Source organism: Melampsora larici-populina, assembly GCF_000204055.1.
Source record: "Melampsora larici-populina 98AG31 unplaced genomic scaffold MELLAscaffold_21, whole genome shotgun sequence".
Classification (NCBI taxonomy): Eukaryota; Fungi; Basidiomycota; class Pucciniomycetes; order Pucciniales; family Melampsoraceae; genus Melampsora; species Melampsora laricis-populina.
In genome coordinates this window covers 1,021,256-1,039,741 of record NW_006768785.1, presented here as the reverse complement: position 1 = coordinate 1,039,741, position 18,486 = coordinate 1,021,256, and the positions used below count along the sequence as shown (strand labels likewise).

The 18,486-nt window shown below is 43.5% G+C and overlaps 3 protein-coding genes across 3 annotated transcripts; 2 read left to right on the top strand and 1 right to left on the bottom strand.

Annotated features, from left to right (window-relative positions):
* Positions 1 to 1,760: 1,760 nt before the first annotated feature.
* MELLADRAFT_63708 (uncharacterized protein) lies at positions 1,761 to 3,275 on the bottom strand (the record flags this gene model as incomplete). The annotated part of the gene is made up of 1 exon (XM_007410610.1): positions 1,761 to 3,275. One exon carries the CDS (start codon positions 3,273 to 3,275, stop codon positions 1,761 to 1,763), a length of 1,515 nt encoding a protein of 504 aa, XP_007410672.1.
* A 3,062-nt stretch (positions 3,276 to 6,337) lies between these two features.
* On the top strand, positions 6,338 to 8,657 carry MELLADRAFT_74912 (uncharacterized protein; the record flags this gene model as incomplete). The annotated part of the gene is made up of 6 exons (XM_007410648.1): positions 6,338 to 6,772; positions 6,857 to 6,906; positions 6,976 to 7,179; positions 7,245 to 7,860; positions 7,946 to 8,252; positions 8,333 to 8,657. The coding sequence occupies 6 exons, from the start codon at positions 6,736 to 6,738 to the stop codon at positions 8,343 to 8,345; spliced, it is 1,227 nt and encodes a 408-aa protein (XP_007410710.1).
* A 1,717-nt stretch (positions 8,658 to 10,374) lies between these two features.
* Positions 10,375 to 17,642, top strand: MELLADRAFT_48591 (uncharacterized protein; the record flags this gene model as incomplete). The annotated part of the gene is made up of 23 exons (XM_007410649.1): positions 10,375 to 11,015; positions 11,093 to 11,267; positions 11,493 to 11,780; positions 11,873 to 12,011; positions 12,082 to 12,239; positions 12,331 to 12,412; positions 12,493 to 12,679; positions 12,785 to 12,945; positions 13,006 to 13,256; positions 13,341 to 13,421; positions 13,488 to 13,580; positions 13,644 to 13,761; positions 13,829 to 14,085; positions 14,151 to 14,284; positions 14,373 to 15,712; positions 15,808 to 16,258; positions 16,326 to 16,353; positions 16,423 to 16,546; positions 16,613 to 16,696; positions 16,765 to 16,850; positions 16,915 to 17,163; positions 17,230 to 17,339; positions 17,447 to 17,642. The coding sequence occupies 23 exons, from the start codon at positions 10,375 to 10,377 to the stop codon at positions 17,640 to 17,642; spliced, it is 5,433 nt and encodes a 1,810-aa protein (XP_007410711.1).
* Positions 17,643 to 18,486: the final 844 nt, after the last annotated feature.

Sequence of the window (18,486 nt, the reverse complement as noted above, 5' to 3'; positions counted from 1 at the left end):
AAATCCCATTGACTTTCTGCAACTGTGCCTCTTGGTCGCCTACCAATGAGTCATCCCTAGCTAAGGGATCAGGATCTGAGATGACCTTCATCTCGAGTTTATCATTTGATTTGGTTGTCAGAGTATCTCGAGGTGCAGCTGGGGTGGCAACGGGTTTCCGGAGTTTCAAAAGGTCGACGATGTTGTCCACTAATGGGGTGATAGCTGACCAAGACATAGCGATTTCCGCAGTAGCACCATACAAGGTTAGCAATAATGTTCTGGAGTACCGAACATCAGCAGAATTGGTGAGAACCTTGAGCTGGATGCTCAATACGTTCACCAGTTTACCAAAGACAGTCACATTGTCTCGACAACAGATAAGGACATCTTGAACCACTTCACCTTCTGGCTGTGATCTCCGAGTCGATGAATCAAATCGGTCCAGTGAATTGATTAGCCGGCTCATCGCATCATCCGCAGCACTCATCACCCTAGATAACGCTCCTGGCAAGCGGTCCTGAGTGGCGAAAACAACAAATTGTTTCAAAGCAGCGTATATCTGAGATAAACTGAAGAGAATGCCTCTAATGGCGTCCATAAGTTTTAGCAAAGGTACCGGAACTTCTTTTGATATCGTTGAGGCAGGAAGCATAGATAATCTACGAAAATAGGCACCGCTATTACGATCACCCGCTAATCGATCATCGCCCGCATGTTTGATTCGCTGGACCGGAGAACGGTTGGAGAGGACGAGATCGGCCTTTTGGGGAAGAAAAGTGAGGGCTGGTGAGGATGTAGTGCCAAGCGTTGACTCGCCTAAGCGTAAGCTGCGTTCTCCTGATGGTGACTGTGCGGATCTTGGTTCCAAAGGTGAGTTGAGCAGGAAGGTGATGGGGGCATTAGAACTCGCAACATTGGTATTATTCGAACGGGTCAGACACGAATAGGACCGATCGGCATCAGCTCTTCTCTCCACCATGATTTCACCATGATTTCGGCGAAGGTCGGGTAAAGACTTCTTGAGACGCAGGTCTGGCCGCTTTCGAACCCACTGAGAGCTCGAACTAGAAGAAGCGTTACGATTATGTTGGGGCAAAGGATCCAGGTTATGATCGTGGTCCGGTTTCGTAGATGGCAGCGCTGGCAATACGGTGTTGATAAATGAGATAGGCGAGTGTTCTGCCGAATGAGCCAGGCGAGGTGCGTTGATGGAAGCCTTGGCGGGCATTTCATTCGACCTGGAAATATGCCAAAGAAGTCAGCACTGATCGAATCATATAGCTTAGGGGCATGATTATATACTTCTGCCAAGTAGATGGGTCTGCAGTCGAAGGCCGAACGGACTTGACAGGTCGAACATAGGGGTTTTGCCGCATCCAATCCTGCAAAGCACGTAGCCATTGTGCCATCGCCGTGCTCGTCTCATTTGATGAAGTTCGTGTTCTAACCTTTAAATTAGAATCTGCCCGTTGTCTAGTTCGAGCATCAGCCTCCTCATCATCTGCACGTTCGCTAGTGTCCACAAAAGTCACAAGATCTCTCGGAGGCCATACCACCGGGTTATGATCAAGTTTGAGAACACGCAGGGTGGACAGATTGGAAACGTAGTTGGGAAGTCGACGTATACGGTTTCGCGAAACGGACAATACCTGTTGACGATCAAGGGATTAGCAAAATCTTTTGGGGCCGTGTAGGCAAACAAAATCAAAGAGGCAGGCTTACACGAAGCCGCTCAAGGGTGCCGGGCCTCCGAGGGAAAGCTTTGATTTTATTACGGCTCACATCCAAGATTTCGAGAGATGGCATTCGCGTGAGCTGGTGAAATACCTCAAGTCAGCAAATTGACTGAAACACAAGCCGTAAATATAGCCAAGATCATGGTAAATAGTGTTGCTCACCACCTCTGGAAAGACTTCCATGTGATTGCCACGAAGGTTGAGATAGCGAAGTGATTCACCGAGGATAGCAAAATGATCAGGTAATACGGGCAGGTAATTATAGCCAAGTGCCAAACGTTCAACATATTCGGCCAATTCTTCCACAACAGGTTGAGTAAGATCAGCGATGCGCTGATGAGAAAGATCCAAAGTTTCTGCCATTGGCTTGATTTCATCTGAGGATCCAGTACCGGGCAAGGGCAGGGAAAGTGATTGTGATTGTGAAACGGTTCCATGATCGGGTGCCACAGGTTCATAGACAATGTGGGTGGGCTGCAACTGAGGAGAATGGATTGAATATTGAAGGTTGTCTTCTGATGTAGAGCTGGTGTTACTACCGGCACGACTATGGACTGGCAATTTCAAGGGAGCATCATGAGAGCCAGAGGTGGAAGAATGGTTAGGTGTCAGTTGTCGTCTTTTGGATGCGTATCTCATTTGGCGGACATGCATTAGGAGAGCCTCAGGAGAGATAGGAACAGGTAGAGGGGGTTCCGAAGACTGAGAGGGGTCTACGATAGTCGGTGGTGTTGAGCAAACAATGGTTGTATCAAGATCAGGCTTGGTGGCTTGCGCCAAACCTTCGTGCATGACGCCTCTGAATTCAATGCCGCGAGCCTTCATATCTACTCCATCCGCCTCGGACCGAGAAGACATAACGATTGAGGGCAGAGTTGAGCTCAAATATGGAGATACCGGAGGAGGGACGACGATCGGAACCGAGTTGTTAGTGTAAGAGGTGTATCGGGTGGGAATAATGGATAAATTTGAGCTTGGAGGAAGTTGAGAGCTTGGATTTGATTTTTTTGAAGGCTCTGGTGGTTCCTTAGGATGGGAAGGACGACGAGATGACGATCGAAGGCGAGGAGACAAGGGAGGAGCAATGTAAGAAGTTCCAGATTCCTTTGGGAATTTCCAGTCCAAAGCCCGTGGTAAAGTAGTTGATGGGTTTGAATGAATTGAAGAGTAAGCTCTCGGGGTGAGCTCTGAATTGGGAAGAAGGCTAGACTGGGTAGTAGGTTTAGAGGGCACGGTTGAAGTTGAGGTACTGGTTTGTTTATGAGGATTGGCAATAGAAGAAGATAAGTTTGTAGAAGGTTGTTTTGAATCGGTTATTGTGATCGGAGGATCTGAAGGATGAGGTAAAGAGTCATAAAAGTCAAGGTCTTCATCGAAAGAATAATCGACATCTTGATCAGTATAAGATGAATTTGAAGTGTTACTATTCGAATGTTGATGATGTTGTTTGATGATAGATTTTGATGAAGAAGGTAATTGATCATGATGATTTGATTGATGTTGATTGAGGATTGCTGAATGATATTGAGAAGTTGATTGATTTGAAGTTGGTTTCATTTTGGATTAGATTTGAATTGAATAGAGTAGCTGTCAAGTTTGATCGAGAAAACTGAAAATCAATTTCAAGCAATTTTCTAAAATTTACATTCGGATCCTGTCACTATCCTCACCCCGGTCTTTCTTCGCCATTCGCAATTATTTACCAAAGTTGATGAAAATTCAGAAATGTTCATTAACATCCTATCAAACAAATGATGGAAAATTCAAACTCCACTCACCCAACTCATCAGGTCAAGATTTCAAAAATAACAGATTTTTGGAATCTTCTTGAAGCGAAGAAGACAGTCAAGGGGTTCAAGAGTTGGATGGATCAATTGGTACAAAGATGACCAGATTCCTCACTCTTAACTAAACGGGAGATACTTGCCGAATTCAAGAAATTGGATGGGTATGAACTTTGATAAGATAAGCTGAGATTGAGATTGAGATTGAGATGAATAGGTTTTTCTACGTAAAAGGGTCAACAGAAGTGTAAATTCCAGTGGTGATCCCTATGTACAAGGGTTTTGAAACTCAAAGTAAATGATGTCAGTGATTGGTAATTCAAGAGAAGGATTTGGAAGGAAAACAAGAATCCACCCACAATCAGATTCAAAGCTGTGTAAGCACTTTGGATATGGATTATCAAGGGTTTGGTACTTTCTAAGTCTTCGTGTCTTTTTGGTTTGGCTTTGGAATATTTCTTTTCAATTCTTCTTTAAACCTTTTCTTTGATCCTGGACTGCTGCTTTTGATTCGATTTAATCTTGCTACAAAACCAATTTGGGAAAGATGCTCCCATGTGTCTTTCAGAGGTAGTTGACAAGTGGGTTGAGATCCTTTTTCTTATACTTCAAATTTCCTAGTCAAATCATCATACATCAACATTTTTCGTCTTTTGTGAGGTAATATCCATAACCATTAGTTTCGGGAGGAATTCATGTTAGCTACCAATTTCCTCAAGTAAATCAAAACTGTTAAAGATTACTTGCATGACCAAGATGGTGTGCAACATTTCTTTGTGAGGGCAAGGGTAGCAAATAATATTAAAGCTTACTACTTGATAGCTTTCCAATAAAGATATGTGAACTTTGAAATCAGAAGCCTATCAGTAGCCAGATAAGATTGTAGCAGGATCATATGAAGCATCATGACGCAAAGATCATCAAAATGTGACTGAAAAGATTTATGTTTAGCCTTTTCTAATCTTACCTATTGAAGAGTTGAACACTACACATTGGAAAAACTTGCTCTTACAACCACGCGCCCACTGTCAAGAGTAATATTCAGAGACTATATGCACAGATCGCAGCCACGCCCACTTGCAGAAAGCTTTGGCTTACCCGGGTATTGCGAGTGAGATCATTGCCAGGGTTTCATGATACCGTGAAGTATAGCCTGCAAAGTATTTCTCTGGTGACATTAAGCGAGAAAGACTTGAGTTGATTCTGACTGGGTATATGAGCAGGAAATTCGATTCACATTGGCTAAAAATCTCGCATGAGTGTGAGAGTTACATCTCCATACTTCATTCAGACAGCCTCTCGCAAACATACAAAGTGTGAAAATATCTGCTTTCCATTGGTGTGTTCAGAGATTCGATTAGAAAGAGTCTTCAAGTACTAAGCTTAACTAAGCCCCTCTTACAACGCGGCCACATCCGCTCTCGAATCAAAAACATAGTATCAGCACTCAATGCTGCACTCCACCAGACTTATCAAAGGTTTATTATATATTCAATCAGACCCAAAGTACCCTTTTTGGGTCTGAAATGCCAGGCCGGTCGAAGCACCATTTTGCTCGGACAATCCTTGAAGGCTGTTAACCTCGAGCCCAAACACGTAGTACCAAGGTGATACACAAAGTGCTCAGATGAAGTATTCAAATCAAGACTTGTGGCACCAGGATCGGAGGCATCTTTTATGGAAGCTTGTTTGAAGTCCATGATGTCAGCATTCCAAGAAAGTAGCTGAACTTGATTTCATGCCTTACTTTCAAGTTTGTTGCATCATATCAAGAAAGAAAATTAAGATTTATTTAGGAGATATCAGCTCACAATATCTTTAGAAAACCCAAAGCTGCTGAAGTTGACTCGAGGTCATCAACTGAAGGAATTGCACTGACTTTGATATCTCGATTCAAATTCTGAGGGTACCTTGCGGTACCAAATGATCACACTCTGCTTTTAAAAGCATTTATTTCAGGGGAATTATCAGTGCAGAGTCTTTCACAGAACAGGGTCCGTAAGAAAAGTGGAAATATCATATAACCTCCAACTCAGTTTTGCGAAAGAATATCATATGGGATCTCCGCGCACCACTAATGACCTCCATCTTTTATTCCCTTGTTGACCCCAATTTCTGTTTCGATGCTGCACAACTATCAAAGCTCTCGAGAATTGAACTTTTGGAGGATTTTGGTATTCTGTTGCTCATGTGTCCCCAGCAGTAGAAGAAATGATGCAAACAATATATGCTCATACAAGCATCACAACAAGGATAATAAATAAGATATTATCACAAGGATGTATACCCAGTCTTTTGTTAAGCGAATGATAAGAAATCACAAAGAACATAAGTATTCATTCGAGTTATAGTAAGGCTGTTGGTATATACTACGAATCATGTCGGGGTTTTGGTAAAAGATGAGTTAAACAATGTGGGTAGTCTGTGATGTCAAAATTGTCTCCCAAGATTTGGGCCACCTGCGACGAGTTGGTGAATGAGAACGTCTACTGACTACAATCGTAAGGTGACAACTTCAAGCGGTAAAAGGAAATGTCGCGCTGGCCCTTGAGCTCCCTTGGGATTCCAACCAAACTTACATGATCACGTCATGGATTTCTTTCTCGATTCAACTCTGTGAAAGGCCACGTGCCATTTACAACCCCGGATAACATGATATAGTCAGCATGTCACACTTCCGCAGTACGCGTCAAACCCATCAAAAAATTCGATTGAAGTTCTGGCAGCTGGTGGATGATTCTGGAACAATTTCCAGATTGGGCCCGCAGAGAAAGGAAGAGAAGTGAAAGACAAAGGTGAAATGAAAGTGGCTGACTAAAGAAACGGTTTTTTTGTAAAGAGTAACACTTTGACTAACATCAAATTGGAATTTGTAACTTGATATCAATCAGATTCAGAGTCAGAGTTAGCTTTATATTCTTCATTTTCTTTTATTTTTCAAAATTATCCAACAGAAAAAGAAACTCAACGACTTTTTAATTTTGTATAAGAAATCAATCAATCACTTCAAGTTCGACTAGAATCAACCTACGTCTTTTCGTAATCTAGACGTCCACATTCATCCTTCTCTCCAAGAAACTCACATCCGTTTAACAAGCCGATCACGATCTCGATATCTTGTTCTCCTCAAAAGCACTCTTGACAAGCGTTTCATACGACTCCGGCGTCTTTTGTCGTTCGAGCTTCTGAGCTTTTCCCGTCACCTGCTTCTTTACTAACAAGCCTCGCTCAAGATGGTTGCTGAAACCGAATACTACGACCGACTGGGCGGTGAGTGAACCTTTATGGGTTTCAATTTTATTCTTTTCTTATCTTATTGACATCGAACCTGTTGTGCTTTATCACTTTTTTCAGTTTCGCCTGATGTAGACGAAACCTCCCTAAAGAAAGCCTACAGGAAGAAGGTAGAAAAGATTTCTGTTTTCCCAAATATATCATATATCCCGTTACTCATCGACGGATATCATTTTCAGGCCTTGCAATTACACCCGGATAAAAACCCTGCTGGTGCAGACGAATTCAAGTCTGTTTCCGAAGCTTACGAAGTGCTATCTAACCCCGAGAAAAGAGAACTTTACGATCAGTATGGAAAGAAGGGCCTTGAAGGTGGAGCTGGAATGGGTGGTGTAGACCCGAGTGATTTGTTTTCTCAACTATTTGGAGGTGGAGGTGGTATGGTAAGCAGTAGCATCTTGCCACTCTAGTCTTCACTACACCTCAACTGATGTCTGTTTATCTCTAGTTTGGTGGCGGTCGAGGTCGACAAGGCCCAAGGAAGGGCAAAGATTTGGTTCATCGCATCAAGGTGACTCTGGAAGATTTATACCTCGGCAAAACAACTAAGATTGCGTTACAAAAGAATGTCATCTGTTCGAAATGTGATGGTCGCGGCGGTAAAGCAAATGCAGTGAAGCCTTGTGCTGGCTGTAAAGGTCAAGGTGTCAAAATCGCATTCCGTCAACTCGGTCCTATGGTACAACAAATCCAGCAACCTTGTTTTGAATGTCAGGGTAAGGGTGAGATCATCAATGCCAAGGACCGATGTAAAACTTGTGAAGGCAACAAGATTGTCAAAGAGAGGAAAGTCTTGGAAGTCCATGTCGAGAAGGGTATGCAGGATGGTCAGAGCATCACATTTGCTGCTGAGGCCGATCAGGCTCCAAACACAACTCCGGGCGACGTTGTGATTGTGATCGAAGAAAAACCACACCCAGTCTTCAAGCGTAAAGGTGACGATCTGATCGCCGAGGTCGAAGTCGACTTGTTGACTGCGCTTGCTGGTGGAGTGATTCCGATAGAACATCTTGATTCTCGAGCATTGATGATTCAAGTCAAGCCGGGTGAAGTGATTAAGCCCAGTACGTTGATGCGAAACATGCCTTGCTTCATCCCGATCTCGTCTCTTTTCTGACTTGTTTCGGTTTTATCCTGTCTTCATCATAGACTCCACCAAGCTCGTTCCTAGAAATGGAATGCCCTCACAGCGGTTTCATTCACTTGGTGACCTTATCTTGGTCATCAAAGTCTTATTTCCAGACGAACTCCCTGCAACTGCTTGCCCAGTTCTTGAATCTGTTCTTCCTGCTCGTCGACCTCTTCCTACTTGGGAATCTAGCATTCACGTTGAAGAGGTTGTTATGCAGGACGCTTCGGAAGCCAGGACTGGCAAGAGTCGCGCTAATGGACATGGGGATGATATGGAAGAAGACGATGAAGAGGGTGGAGGTGGTCATGGGCCGCAAGTGCAATGGTAAGTGGTTTCTGACCCTTTGAAACCTTTCTCTCTGTTGGTGTACTGATCCTATGATGGGTTTCATTCGGCTCACTCAGTGCTCAGCAATGAGTGTGAATTAGGTTGATTTGGTTCTTTTTGGTTTTCCTGCCTTGTGTGTTTCTCTAAAATGATATGTGTCGCTCAATCCTGTGACCAAATTATAGAGTCCGAAGTTTGGGATTTTTTTGCGACAATTTTTTTTTGATATCATACCTGCCTTGCCTGAGATAAGATTTGGGATTAATGTGATTTAGATTTGATAGCCCATACCGTCCTGTCAATGTCACTATGTTGTTTTTCAGTTGATTTAGATTTCTCGTTGAATGATTCTTTGCAGCTACATAGTGGAAGTGAATGCATTGAGTGTGACCCTTTGATTCTATTCATACTTTATTACTTTACCTTGAAATCTGAACAATATAAAGTCAAAGGAGTCATGCATGACACTGTAATGATCTCACTGCACCAATCTATTAGGTGTGATAGATCTCCATCAACTGTGCTTTCTTGAGTGAGTTGGTGTTTACAACACGCCCAGAGATTCCCCCCACTGCTTTTAACTTTTGGGAGCACAACTCGTTTTCTGTTGATTTTTCCGAGTGTTGATCTGTCTTTAAGCCTTATTGCAAAAGAAAATTGCATCCAAAATGATGAAGTTGAGTTGTGCTCCCAAAAGTGGAAACTAGTGGCGGGGGAAAACAGGGCAACATGTTCATCGCATGTTAAGGCAAACATTCAGTGATTGAGAGTCTTTTGAAGCATTCATGAGATTCAGAAGACCACCCTTTTAATCAACTTCAGGGACTTCGGTGCAGAACTCCATCTTCAGATTAACCTCTGAAGTTAATCGTCAGCCTCAACTCTTTCTCCAAACTAGAGAGTTTTAACTCACGTGGTGTGATTCACATTTGCTCATTCCACCTCGAGCGTTTTAACGCTATCAACTCCTTCAATACAGCCTGCTCCAGCTCTCTTTGTTTACCAGAACAATCACAACACCTTTCTCAAATCAAATGCTACCAAGGGTCTAAGATTAAATACATGCCGAGTCCCTTGCAACAAGCGTGTTGCAAGGCGCTGGGTTGAGAATTGGGATGCCTAGGAATTTGCAGTCCAAGATAGAGTACATGCATAGTTTTTGGCAGTTCCACTGCGGATGAGCCAAGAGTGTTGGTTCGTCTGGTCATTATAAATTTCGCCAGCTGATTCGCTTTATATTTTCAGTGATGATGATCAAATGCATATTTGAAACAGAGTGAATTGGACAACGAAATTTTGATTAAATTGAAAATTTGAGACAACTGACACCACCACTACGAGTACATACGAAGAACAACCGTTTCGAGTTGTTTCGACTTCGAAAGGAAGAAAGTTGAGTTACAATTATGTCTCAACCAGGTTCACTTCGTCTCGATATACCCAAGACTTCACCACAACCTCCATCATCTTTAACTTCATCACCTGCTTCTTCTCGACTATCACCACTCAGCTCTACTCATTCAGACTTCATCAATAGTTATTCAAATCGAAATCCGATCCATCAAGAATCCGATATCTCGGCTGTCACTTACGTTAGCTCACTACAACCTCGTCTCAGTATAAGCGATCAACAGGCAACATTTTCTCCCTCAAATGATATCCTGTCCTCTAGCGTGACTAGTACCATCAATGAAGGTCTACATAGAAGAAGTAGAAGCTCAAGTCGAAGATCTTTTTCAGAGCAAAACCATTTTGAAGATCAATCATCACATTCTAGGGGCCCCCTTCACACTCGAGAACAATACACTACTCATCCTACGAGATCTGGCTCAACAATCTGGACTCATTCCGTCGCAGATCAGTTGTTGACTCTTCTCTCACTTCTGAGATGTACAATCGGTCTATCTTACCTGAATCAAGCCCTATCACTACCAAACATGGCCGTGCCCGCACTTCCTCTGATCTCACTACCTCAACAATCTCGGATCATCATGGCTTTCCACCTAATTCTGATCAACACTCAAAATATGACACTACCGATCCATCATTGGTTACAATTCCTGGTCAAGCTGGGCCATCCTCACTGCCATTTACATCCACCAACGTCACAAACAACATGATGTCAGATACTAGCCATCTTAAACCTATTGCATCCGGCAGCTCACACATACTGAATCCACGAGCCAATTCTAAAGACCACGCCGATCTTCTGAATATTCCCCATAGCGATCCGAAACGTAACTCGGGATCAAAGCTGCTTAATAGGCGTAATACTCTCTCTGTTGCTGCTAGTGCTATCCGACGTACGAGCATCAGAGTTGTCAACCTAGCAGGAAATGTTCTGCCTGATAATCGTTGCTCCGCACCTCCTGGCAGTCGAAATCTTAGTGCAATCGAATTAACAGATTGCGGTCCTGCTCTTCCCAGCGAAAGAGAATTTCCTCATCAAAGGCTGACTGATAGCGAGGATGGACATTCGATTCTCAATGTTGGAGATCATTCTACTGACTCGAATCCCTACCTTCAACTCCGAGGCCATACCCTTGGGATCTTTGGTCCTCGAAACCGCTTTCGATTGAGCCTTTTTTATCTGTTCAAGTCAACGATTGTGGAACCCTTGATCTTTCTGCTCATTATTCTGGATGGGGTCGTCTTGACAATTCAATCTTCGAAGAGTGTTTGGGACTTTCCGCGCCCCAGCAAGGGCTATTTTCATACCTGGGAGGATTATGCGCTTTTTAGCCTCTTCTGTATTTTCACGTCAGTCCATAATGTTTTCTAGGACTCATGTAACGTGAAGTGATTGACACAGTCTCAACTAAAAACCTCTCCTTCAGATTCGAAATGATGGCTCGAATCGTTGTTTCTGGATTTGTACTTAATGACGACGGCTCAGCCACGCCCACGTCCGTGGCCGAGATCTTGAATAAAAAACTGTCTTTTAAATCCCGATTTGGTAGGAAAGCATCAAATTCTCCACGATTTCCAAACTCTCACCCCAAAGATCGATCGGTCAGCACTTTACCTTTGCAACTTGCAGACGGCTCAGATTGGTCTTCCAACAATGATGACGATGATCCTGAAAGAAAGATAGTCTCGGTTTCCTCTTATCCTCCCAAAGCTAGTTTAGATGATGCCAGCCTTGCCGATGACTATCAACATAACTCAACACCTTCGTATATACCCACCACAACCCCTCAAACCTCTAACATATTCGTTAATAGAGCCAAATCTCAGCCTTTTCGTACAATGTCCCTGGGCCCCTCTCTGGGTCCATCGTCTAAAATCTTTTTTCAAGAAACTCCCTTTCGCTCAGGAATCAAGCGACAACAGAAACAATTGATTACTCAAACTGCTTATCTCAGACACTCTTGGAATCGTACTGACTTTGTTGCCATCGTCAGCTTTTGGATTTCATTTGTGTTGAGCGTCTATGGCTGGGAATCTCAATACCAGCTGTATGTATTCAGAGCGCTAAGTGTTCTGAGACTCATGCGATTATTGACAATCACGTCTGGAACCACGGTCAGTACTTGATCCGTTCCTCCTTATAAGCCACAGGAGAATGAACAAGAATTATTAATGTACCATCTGGTTGTGCGTTGTTACCTTTTTAGGTCATTCTAAATTCATTGAAGCGGGCTTCTCCATTATTGGTCAACGTTCTATTTTTTGTCTTTTTCGCTGCTGTCCTGTTCAGTATCGTTGGTGTACAAAGCTTCAAGGGCTCCTTTGAGCGATATTGTGTTTGGATAGGTCAGTCTGTTTCAACCTGACGTCACTTACTCGACGTGTTAGATCACTAATATCCTTTGTTTCTTCATAGATCCTGCTGGCCAATCAAACTACACGTTCCCTTTGCAATCTTGTGGCGGCCACTATGAAGCGGTCACAGGACTTCCTCGTGGATTTGTTCAAAATTCGACAGGCCTGCCGTTCAATAATCCGAAAGGATATCTTTGTCCGCAAGGTCAACTTTGCATGGTACGCACATTGAATCTTGAACTCGTTTCTGGTGGTCTTCCGCTACTACACTATCCCAGTCAGTGGCTCATCCGCAATCTATCAACGTTAGGAAACTGGCAATCCGAACAATGGGACTCAAAATTTCGACAACGTTGCTGGAGCAGCAATGCAGGTGATTGTGATTGCATCTGGTAATGAAATCTACCCATTTGATCCTTGTTTGTGCCTTTGTCTTATTAACTCAGTTTTTGTTTCTTTCTTACTTCCTCAGCGAATACATGGGCCAATATGATGTACAGCCTGATGGATGCAGAATACTTTTTGTCCTGCTTGTTCTTTGTGATCTGCTTACTCGTCCTGAACTTTTGGCTCTTGAATATATTGGTCGCGGTGATTACAAATACCTTTGCTGAAATCATGGACGAGACAAAGTGTAGTGCATTTGCCAGCAGTTCTGGGTGAGCGGTGAAGTTCACGAAGACAACTCTCACAGCACGACTGATGTTTCTCTTTGTCGTGCCGTATGTGCGTTCCAGACCTATGTTACTCGACGCGGATGATAGTGTATCAGATGCCGCTACCCATAAGAAGTCTATTAAACCCAGTCTACTGAGAAAGGTCAATAATTGGCTGTACTACTTTTGGGTACTCGTTGTCTTTGCCGATTTTGTTGTGCAAGCCACCAGAACAGCAAACATGTCTCCGGAGGCCAGTCTCTGGCTAGGTCAGCTAGATCTTTTGCTCATATTCTCTTCAATGCGGTGCTGACTGTTACTCTTCGCAGATCGTGCCGAACTATACTTCACGATTGCTTTCGTGTTTGAAATTTTGCTGAGATTTCTCGGCTACTTACCTAATCAAGCGCGACAATTTGTTAACGGTGTCAACATGGCTGATGCCACTTTAGCTTGTATCACCATCGTGATCCAAATCCCCTTGTTCAAGCGTTCGCCTGCTTACCCATGGCTCACGTTCTTTCAAATCGCTCGATTCTATCGCGTTATCGTAGCATTTCCACGTACTGGGCCTTTGCTGGTCAGTCACTTACATCCTCTGTGCTGCTTATCCAATCGCTCAACTCAGTTTACTCACTATCATGTTCTCGAAATCTTTACGTAGCAAAAATTACGAGGTTCTTTCACTGGACTTATGAACATGATCCTGTTTCTGATGGGGATCAATTTCTTTGCTGCTTTGCTCGTCAGTCAGTTTTTTTGAGTCAGACCTGACTTCCAAACTCAAACAAAAAAACTTCCCCTATTACAGGCGGTCCAACTGTTTCGCGGTGTAATTCCCAAGAGTGACGATACAGAAATGACTTTTTATCAAATGTGGAACGCTTTCTTGGCGATGTACCAGGTAGGATTGTGGCGATCACGCTCATTGCCAAAAACCGTAACCTGACTCACTCTTGCCTCGTAGATTTTCTCTTCGGAAAATTGGACAACTGTCTTGTATTCTGCAATGGCTGCTCAGGCTCCTTACGGCCAGGCTTTTATCTCAGGAATCATGATCTCTTGCTGGTTTTTGTTTGCTAATTGTGAGTTTGACTGAAGATACAGATCTTGCAGCGCGCTTACAAAAAACCTGTTCTCAAACGATCTTAGTCGTTTTGCTACAGATGTTCATTGCCGTCATCTCTGAGGGCTTTGCTGTGGCAGAGGAGCAAAAACGAAAGGAACAAGTACGAGCACTTATCAATCGGTCCAGGCCTGAGGTTGGACCTTATCAATGGTACTCCAATTTCAATCCATATAACTATGTCAAGCCCAAATCAGTCGTCGCCGACAACCTCCCAGGAAAATCGGGGTTGCCTATGCAAAAGTCAATGGTCCGAACCTTTACGATGCCGCGTGGTGACGAGGTATGTGAACCATCAATTACTTGATCTCTCGTGCTCGTCTACTGACTCTATGACCAACTGTTCAGAACACATCAGTACATCAAAACGCCTTTGTAATCCGAGCCAGGAAAGCTTTCCATCTTGACAATCCTACGAAGAAATCGGCCCCGAATGCTGTCACGGCTCATGCTGCTGCTGACGCAGAGTATGATAAATCCTTGTAAGTTTTATCAGTCTTTCTCAAGACTCATAAACCTGGAAATCATCGATCTCTCTTAAACTTACACAAAGTTTCGACTTCGCCATAGAGACTACATGTCGATGACTGCAAGTCAACGACAAAGATTTTACGCGGACGAACGTAATGAACGTCGAGCTTTGCAGTTGGACTTCATCGCCTCTCACCCAACCTATGACAAATCTCTCTGGATCTTCTCGCAGCGCAACATTATCAGGATGATGTGTCAGAAATTAGTTGAACCGGCCTATGGAGAGCGGATCTTGGGGCAACAAGCCAATAAGATAGCTAGCACTGCATTTGAGTCGACGGTATTTGCGGCTATAGCAGGAAGTGTCATTGTCGCTGCTATCGCCACACCGGTCTATAAACAGCATCATTATCTATTGCACGGCGAGTCCATTCACACCTGGTTCAATCAAGCCGAGATCAGTTTGGGAATGTTCTTCGTCTTGGAATTCCTCATCAAAATCGTTGCAGACGGTTTCATCTTCACTCCCAATGCATATTTCCTTAACACATGGAATCGAATCGATTTTTTGGTCCTCATCACCTTGATAACTGACGTCATTGCGTCTCTAGTCTATGGAGGCACCACTAGTCGAATCACTCGTTCTTTAAAGGCCTTTCGTGCTCTGAGACTGATCAACATGTCGCAAAGCATGCGAGAGACATTCTACAACGTCCTTGTCTTGGGCTTCGGGAATCTGATCGATGCATCCGTTTTGACAGTGATGTACATTGTGCCCTTCGCCGTGTGGGGTCAAAACATCTTTGCCGGCTTGTTATATAGCTGTAATGACAGCTCCCCTGGTATCTTGGGTAAAGCTCAATGTGTCGGCGAGTATGTGGGTGCACCGTCCAGCTTGAGTGGCGCGCCAGCTAGCTTCAATTATTTGATGCCTAGGGTGTGGAACAATCCTTATGTCTACTCATTTGATTCATTTCGATCTGCGGTACTTATCTTGTTTGAGATTATCTCACTGGAAGGTTGGATCAATGTCATGGTCAGTTTGATGTCGATCACTGGGAAAGACCAACAACCGAGTCAAGATGCCACTCAGATCAATGCGATCTACACTTTAGTCTACAATCTCTTTGGGGCTACGGTCGTGTTGACGTTATTCTTGGCGGTCATCATCAACAATTTCTTGAAACGGTCTGGATCGGCCTTTCTAACCACTGAGCAACAACAATGGATCAATCTCAGACGACTGATCCTACGTCAACAGCCTTCGAAAATACCAAGGGCACGGCCACGCGATCCCATACGTGATTGGTGTTACAGCCGTGCAACCCAAAAGCACGGATGGTGGTCGAGAATGATGACGGGATTGTATGTTTTCCACGTCATCATCTTGATGACTTTTGCCAGGTCCAACAGTGCCACGAAGCTGGACCAGTATCGCGGTATGTTCTTTCTGATTGATTTGTTTGCCTCCTGCGACGATACAGAATAGCACAACATTGATATTGGCACTGTCTTTTGACGGTCTTCTTTTCAGATATGCTATTTTTATTACTTGCTTCAATATATTTGGCTGACGTGGTCATCAGACTCATGGGAATAGGTTGGATCAGTTTTCGACAGAACGGATGGAATTTTTACGATGTGCTAGTCATCATCGGAACCTTTGCAACCACGGCCCCGGTTGTTTTAGCTAACAAAGAGATTAGCAATGTGATGATTCAGTTTCAGAAATTCTTCTTAGTCGCAATTGCCTTCAAGTTAGTGGTGAAGAACAATGCGTTGAACCAGCTTTTCAAAACGGCCATCTCTAGTCTTCCATCGATCACCAATTTGTTGGGGTTATGGGCTGTCCTCTTTGTTGTGTGGGGAATTCTTTTTGTTGAGAACTTTAGCTTGACAAGGATGGGTCCTTCGTCGTTGACCAGGAACTCAAATTACCAGAGCTTAGCCAATGCACTCGTGATGTTGGCGACTCAGAGTACTGGGTGAGAAATCTCAAACTACTCTTTGTTATCCTATAAATGTTATTGATCCTGTCTGTCTGTGGCAAAGGGAGGCGTGGAACTCGTTTATGCACGACGTAAGCTATTGGGTCTTGTAATTTCCCACGTTCTAGGTCTTGTCCTGACTGACGCATATCCTCTCACAGTACACTATCGAAGCTCCTTACTGTGTATCATCGCCCAACTTTCTGTTCAATGACTGCGGCAGCGCCGAGGCCGCCTACATCCTTTTCATATCGTGGAACGTCATCTCGATGTACATTATATTGAGTAAGTTTCTAGCTGCTCGACAAAAAGATACACTGGATTTGGAGACTAACGCCTTCTGGATGATAGACATGTTTACTGGTTTGGTGGTAGACAATTTTGCTTATGTATTTCAACTGTACGGAAAGGTGAAAGCGATCGACAGGGAAGAAGGTATGTGTGCTCTTACTACAAATCTCAGGTAAAAAAAACATGCTTTGACCAATGTTTTGCATATACAGTGCGGAGGTTCAAAAAGGTCTGGTCTGATTTCGATCTCGATCGGACTGGCTACCTTCAGCGACATCAGTTCATCCCCTTCTTTGCGGTGGGTCTATCTTTTCACTTGCCTCAACAACCTCAGTTTGTCTCATTTTTCATTTCTATTTTAGCGCTTGACGGGCGCGTTCAATGTCAGCATCTATCCACCCGAGCTCCGTTTACCAGCTTTGCTTGAAGCGTGTACGCAAAAGCCGGATTCAGTCAACTTTGAAGATGCAGAACGGATGCACTCTGATACCCAAGCCTCGACTTCACGCTTCAGTCCTCATGCGCCCGGGCTTGACCTTCATGAACTTAATGCACGGTTATCATTCTTGGACCCTACGGAGACCAAAGCGCGCCGAAATCTCTTCAATCACGTTTGTTTGGTTTTTTTGTTCTCGCGAGGTTGATGGAAGACTAACTTACACGCCGATTGATCACAGTTATATCAAGAAGCCCTGATGTCCGAAAAACCAGGACGAGGGTTATCATTTACTGGAATGATGCTTTTACTAGCGCATCGAAAATTGATTGAAGATGATCAAGGATTACAGTCAGTGTTTCATCTTCTTCTTCAGGCAAGGTTGTATCATATCTAGCTCTCGAACTCATCACTCTCACATTCTTCATTCTCTTTGGCAATCGTATCGGTTTGTACAGACTCGAAGAACTCTTACAACGAAAAACTAAGAAAGAAAAAGTCGCAGATCTTGTTAACTTTGACCGTGTTCAGGGCCTCTTCAGAACTCTGCTGCTTCGACGGAAATTCAAAACCACAATGGCTCTAAAGAAACAGGGCCAGACCAAAGGTGAAAGAATATTCTTGATTTGTCTTTTTTCAATCTATCCTGTATGAATTGAGAAGTTGAGAACTGATGGATTTGATCGATACATTCTATTCGAAAGTTCCCGCAATCTTCGTCGAGCCAGCCCATGTAAGCTCTCTTCTGGATCTGGACATGAGCGCAGCAAACGAGAGGGAAATACCTATGGGTGGAGAGCTATGAAGATCCGAGGATTGGTCTATGGCACCACCCCCTGCACCAACCTCACCTACAGGGTTTCATGGAAAAATGGATCCGTACGAATTGGCAAGTGTGTCATCTGATAGAAGAAGTTCAACAGGATCAGGTGGTTGAGAGTCTGAAGGGTGGATGTGAAGCTGAAGTCTTGAAACGAATAGAGCAGTTTTAGAAGTACGTTAGATGAAACTGAAGAAGATGTGGATGCTTAGGAAGTGTTTATCAGGTCAACTTTAAATATAAAAGGACACAGATAGATAGAAGCTAAATTAACTCGATTGAAGTTATTGCATATATATATATATATATATAAATACCCTTTTGACGTGTATTTGTAAGTTTTTATGAGTTCTTTTTTTTGCTTTGGTATAAGCCTAGCGCATTGTATATTTTCAGTTATATATTTTTTTAGGGTTGCAGGGTTATTAACAGGGCTTGAGCAATGCATTTCTGTTACTGGATATACCTCTGCGTTTTGGACAAGCGGGAGCAGCTTGAATACGCCTTTGCACATCCTGTGATGTTCATAACGAGTAGTGATTTTCAAATGTAAAGCATTGATTGAAATCTGTGGCAAGTGCTTTCACCTTGATGGTGTCACCTTCACTCATGATTGCTGGTCAATCAGTAATCAATCAGCTCTGTTCATGGGAGCACCAATCAGTAGTTTTAAGTTTC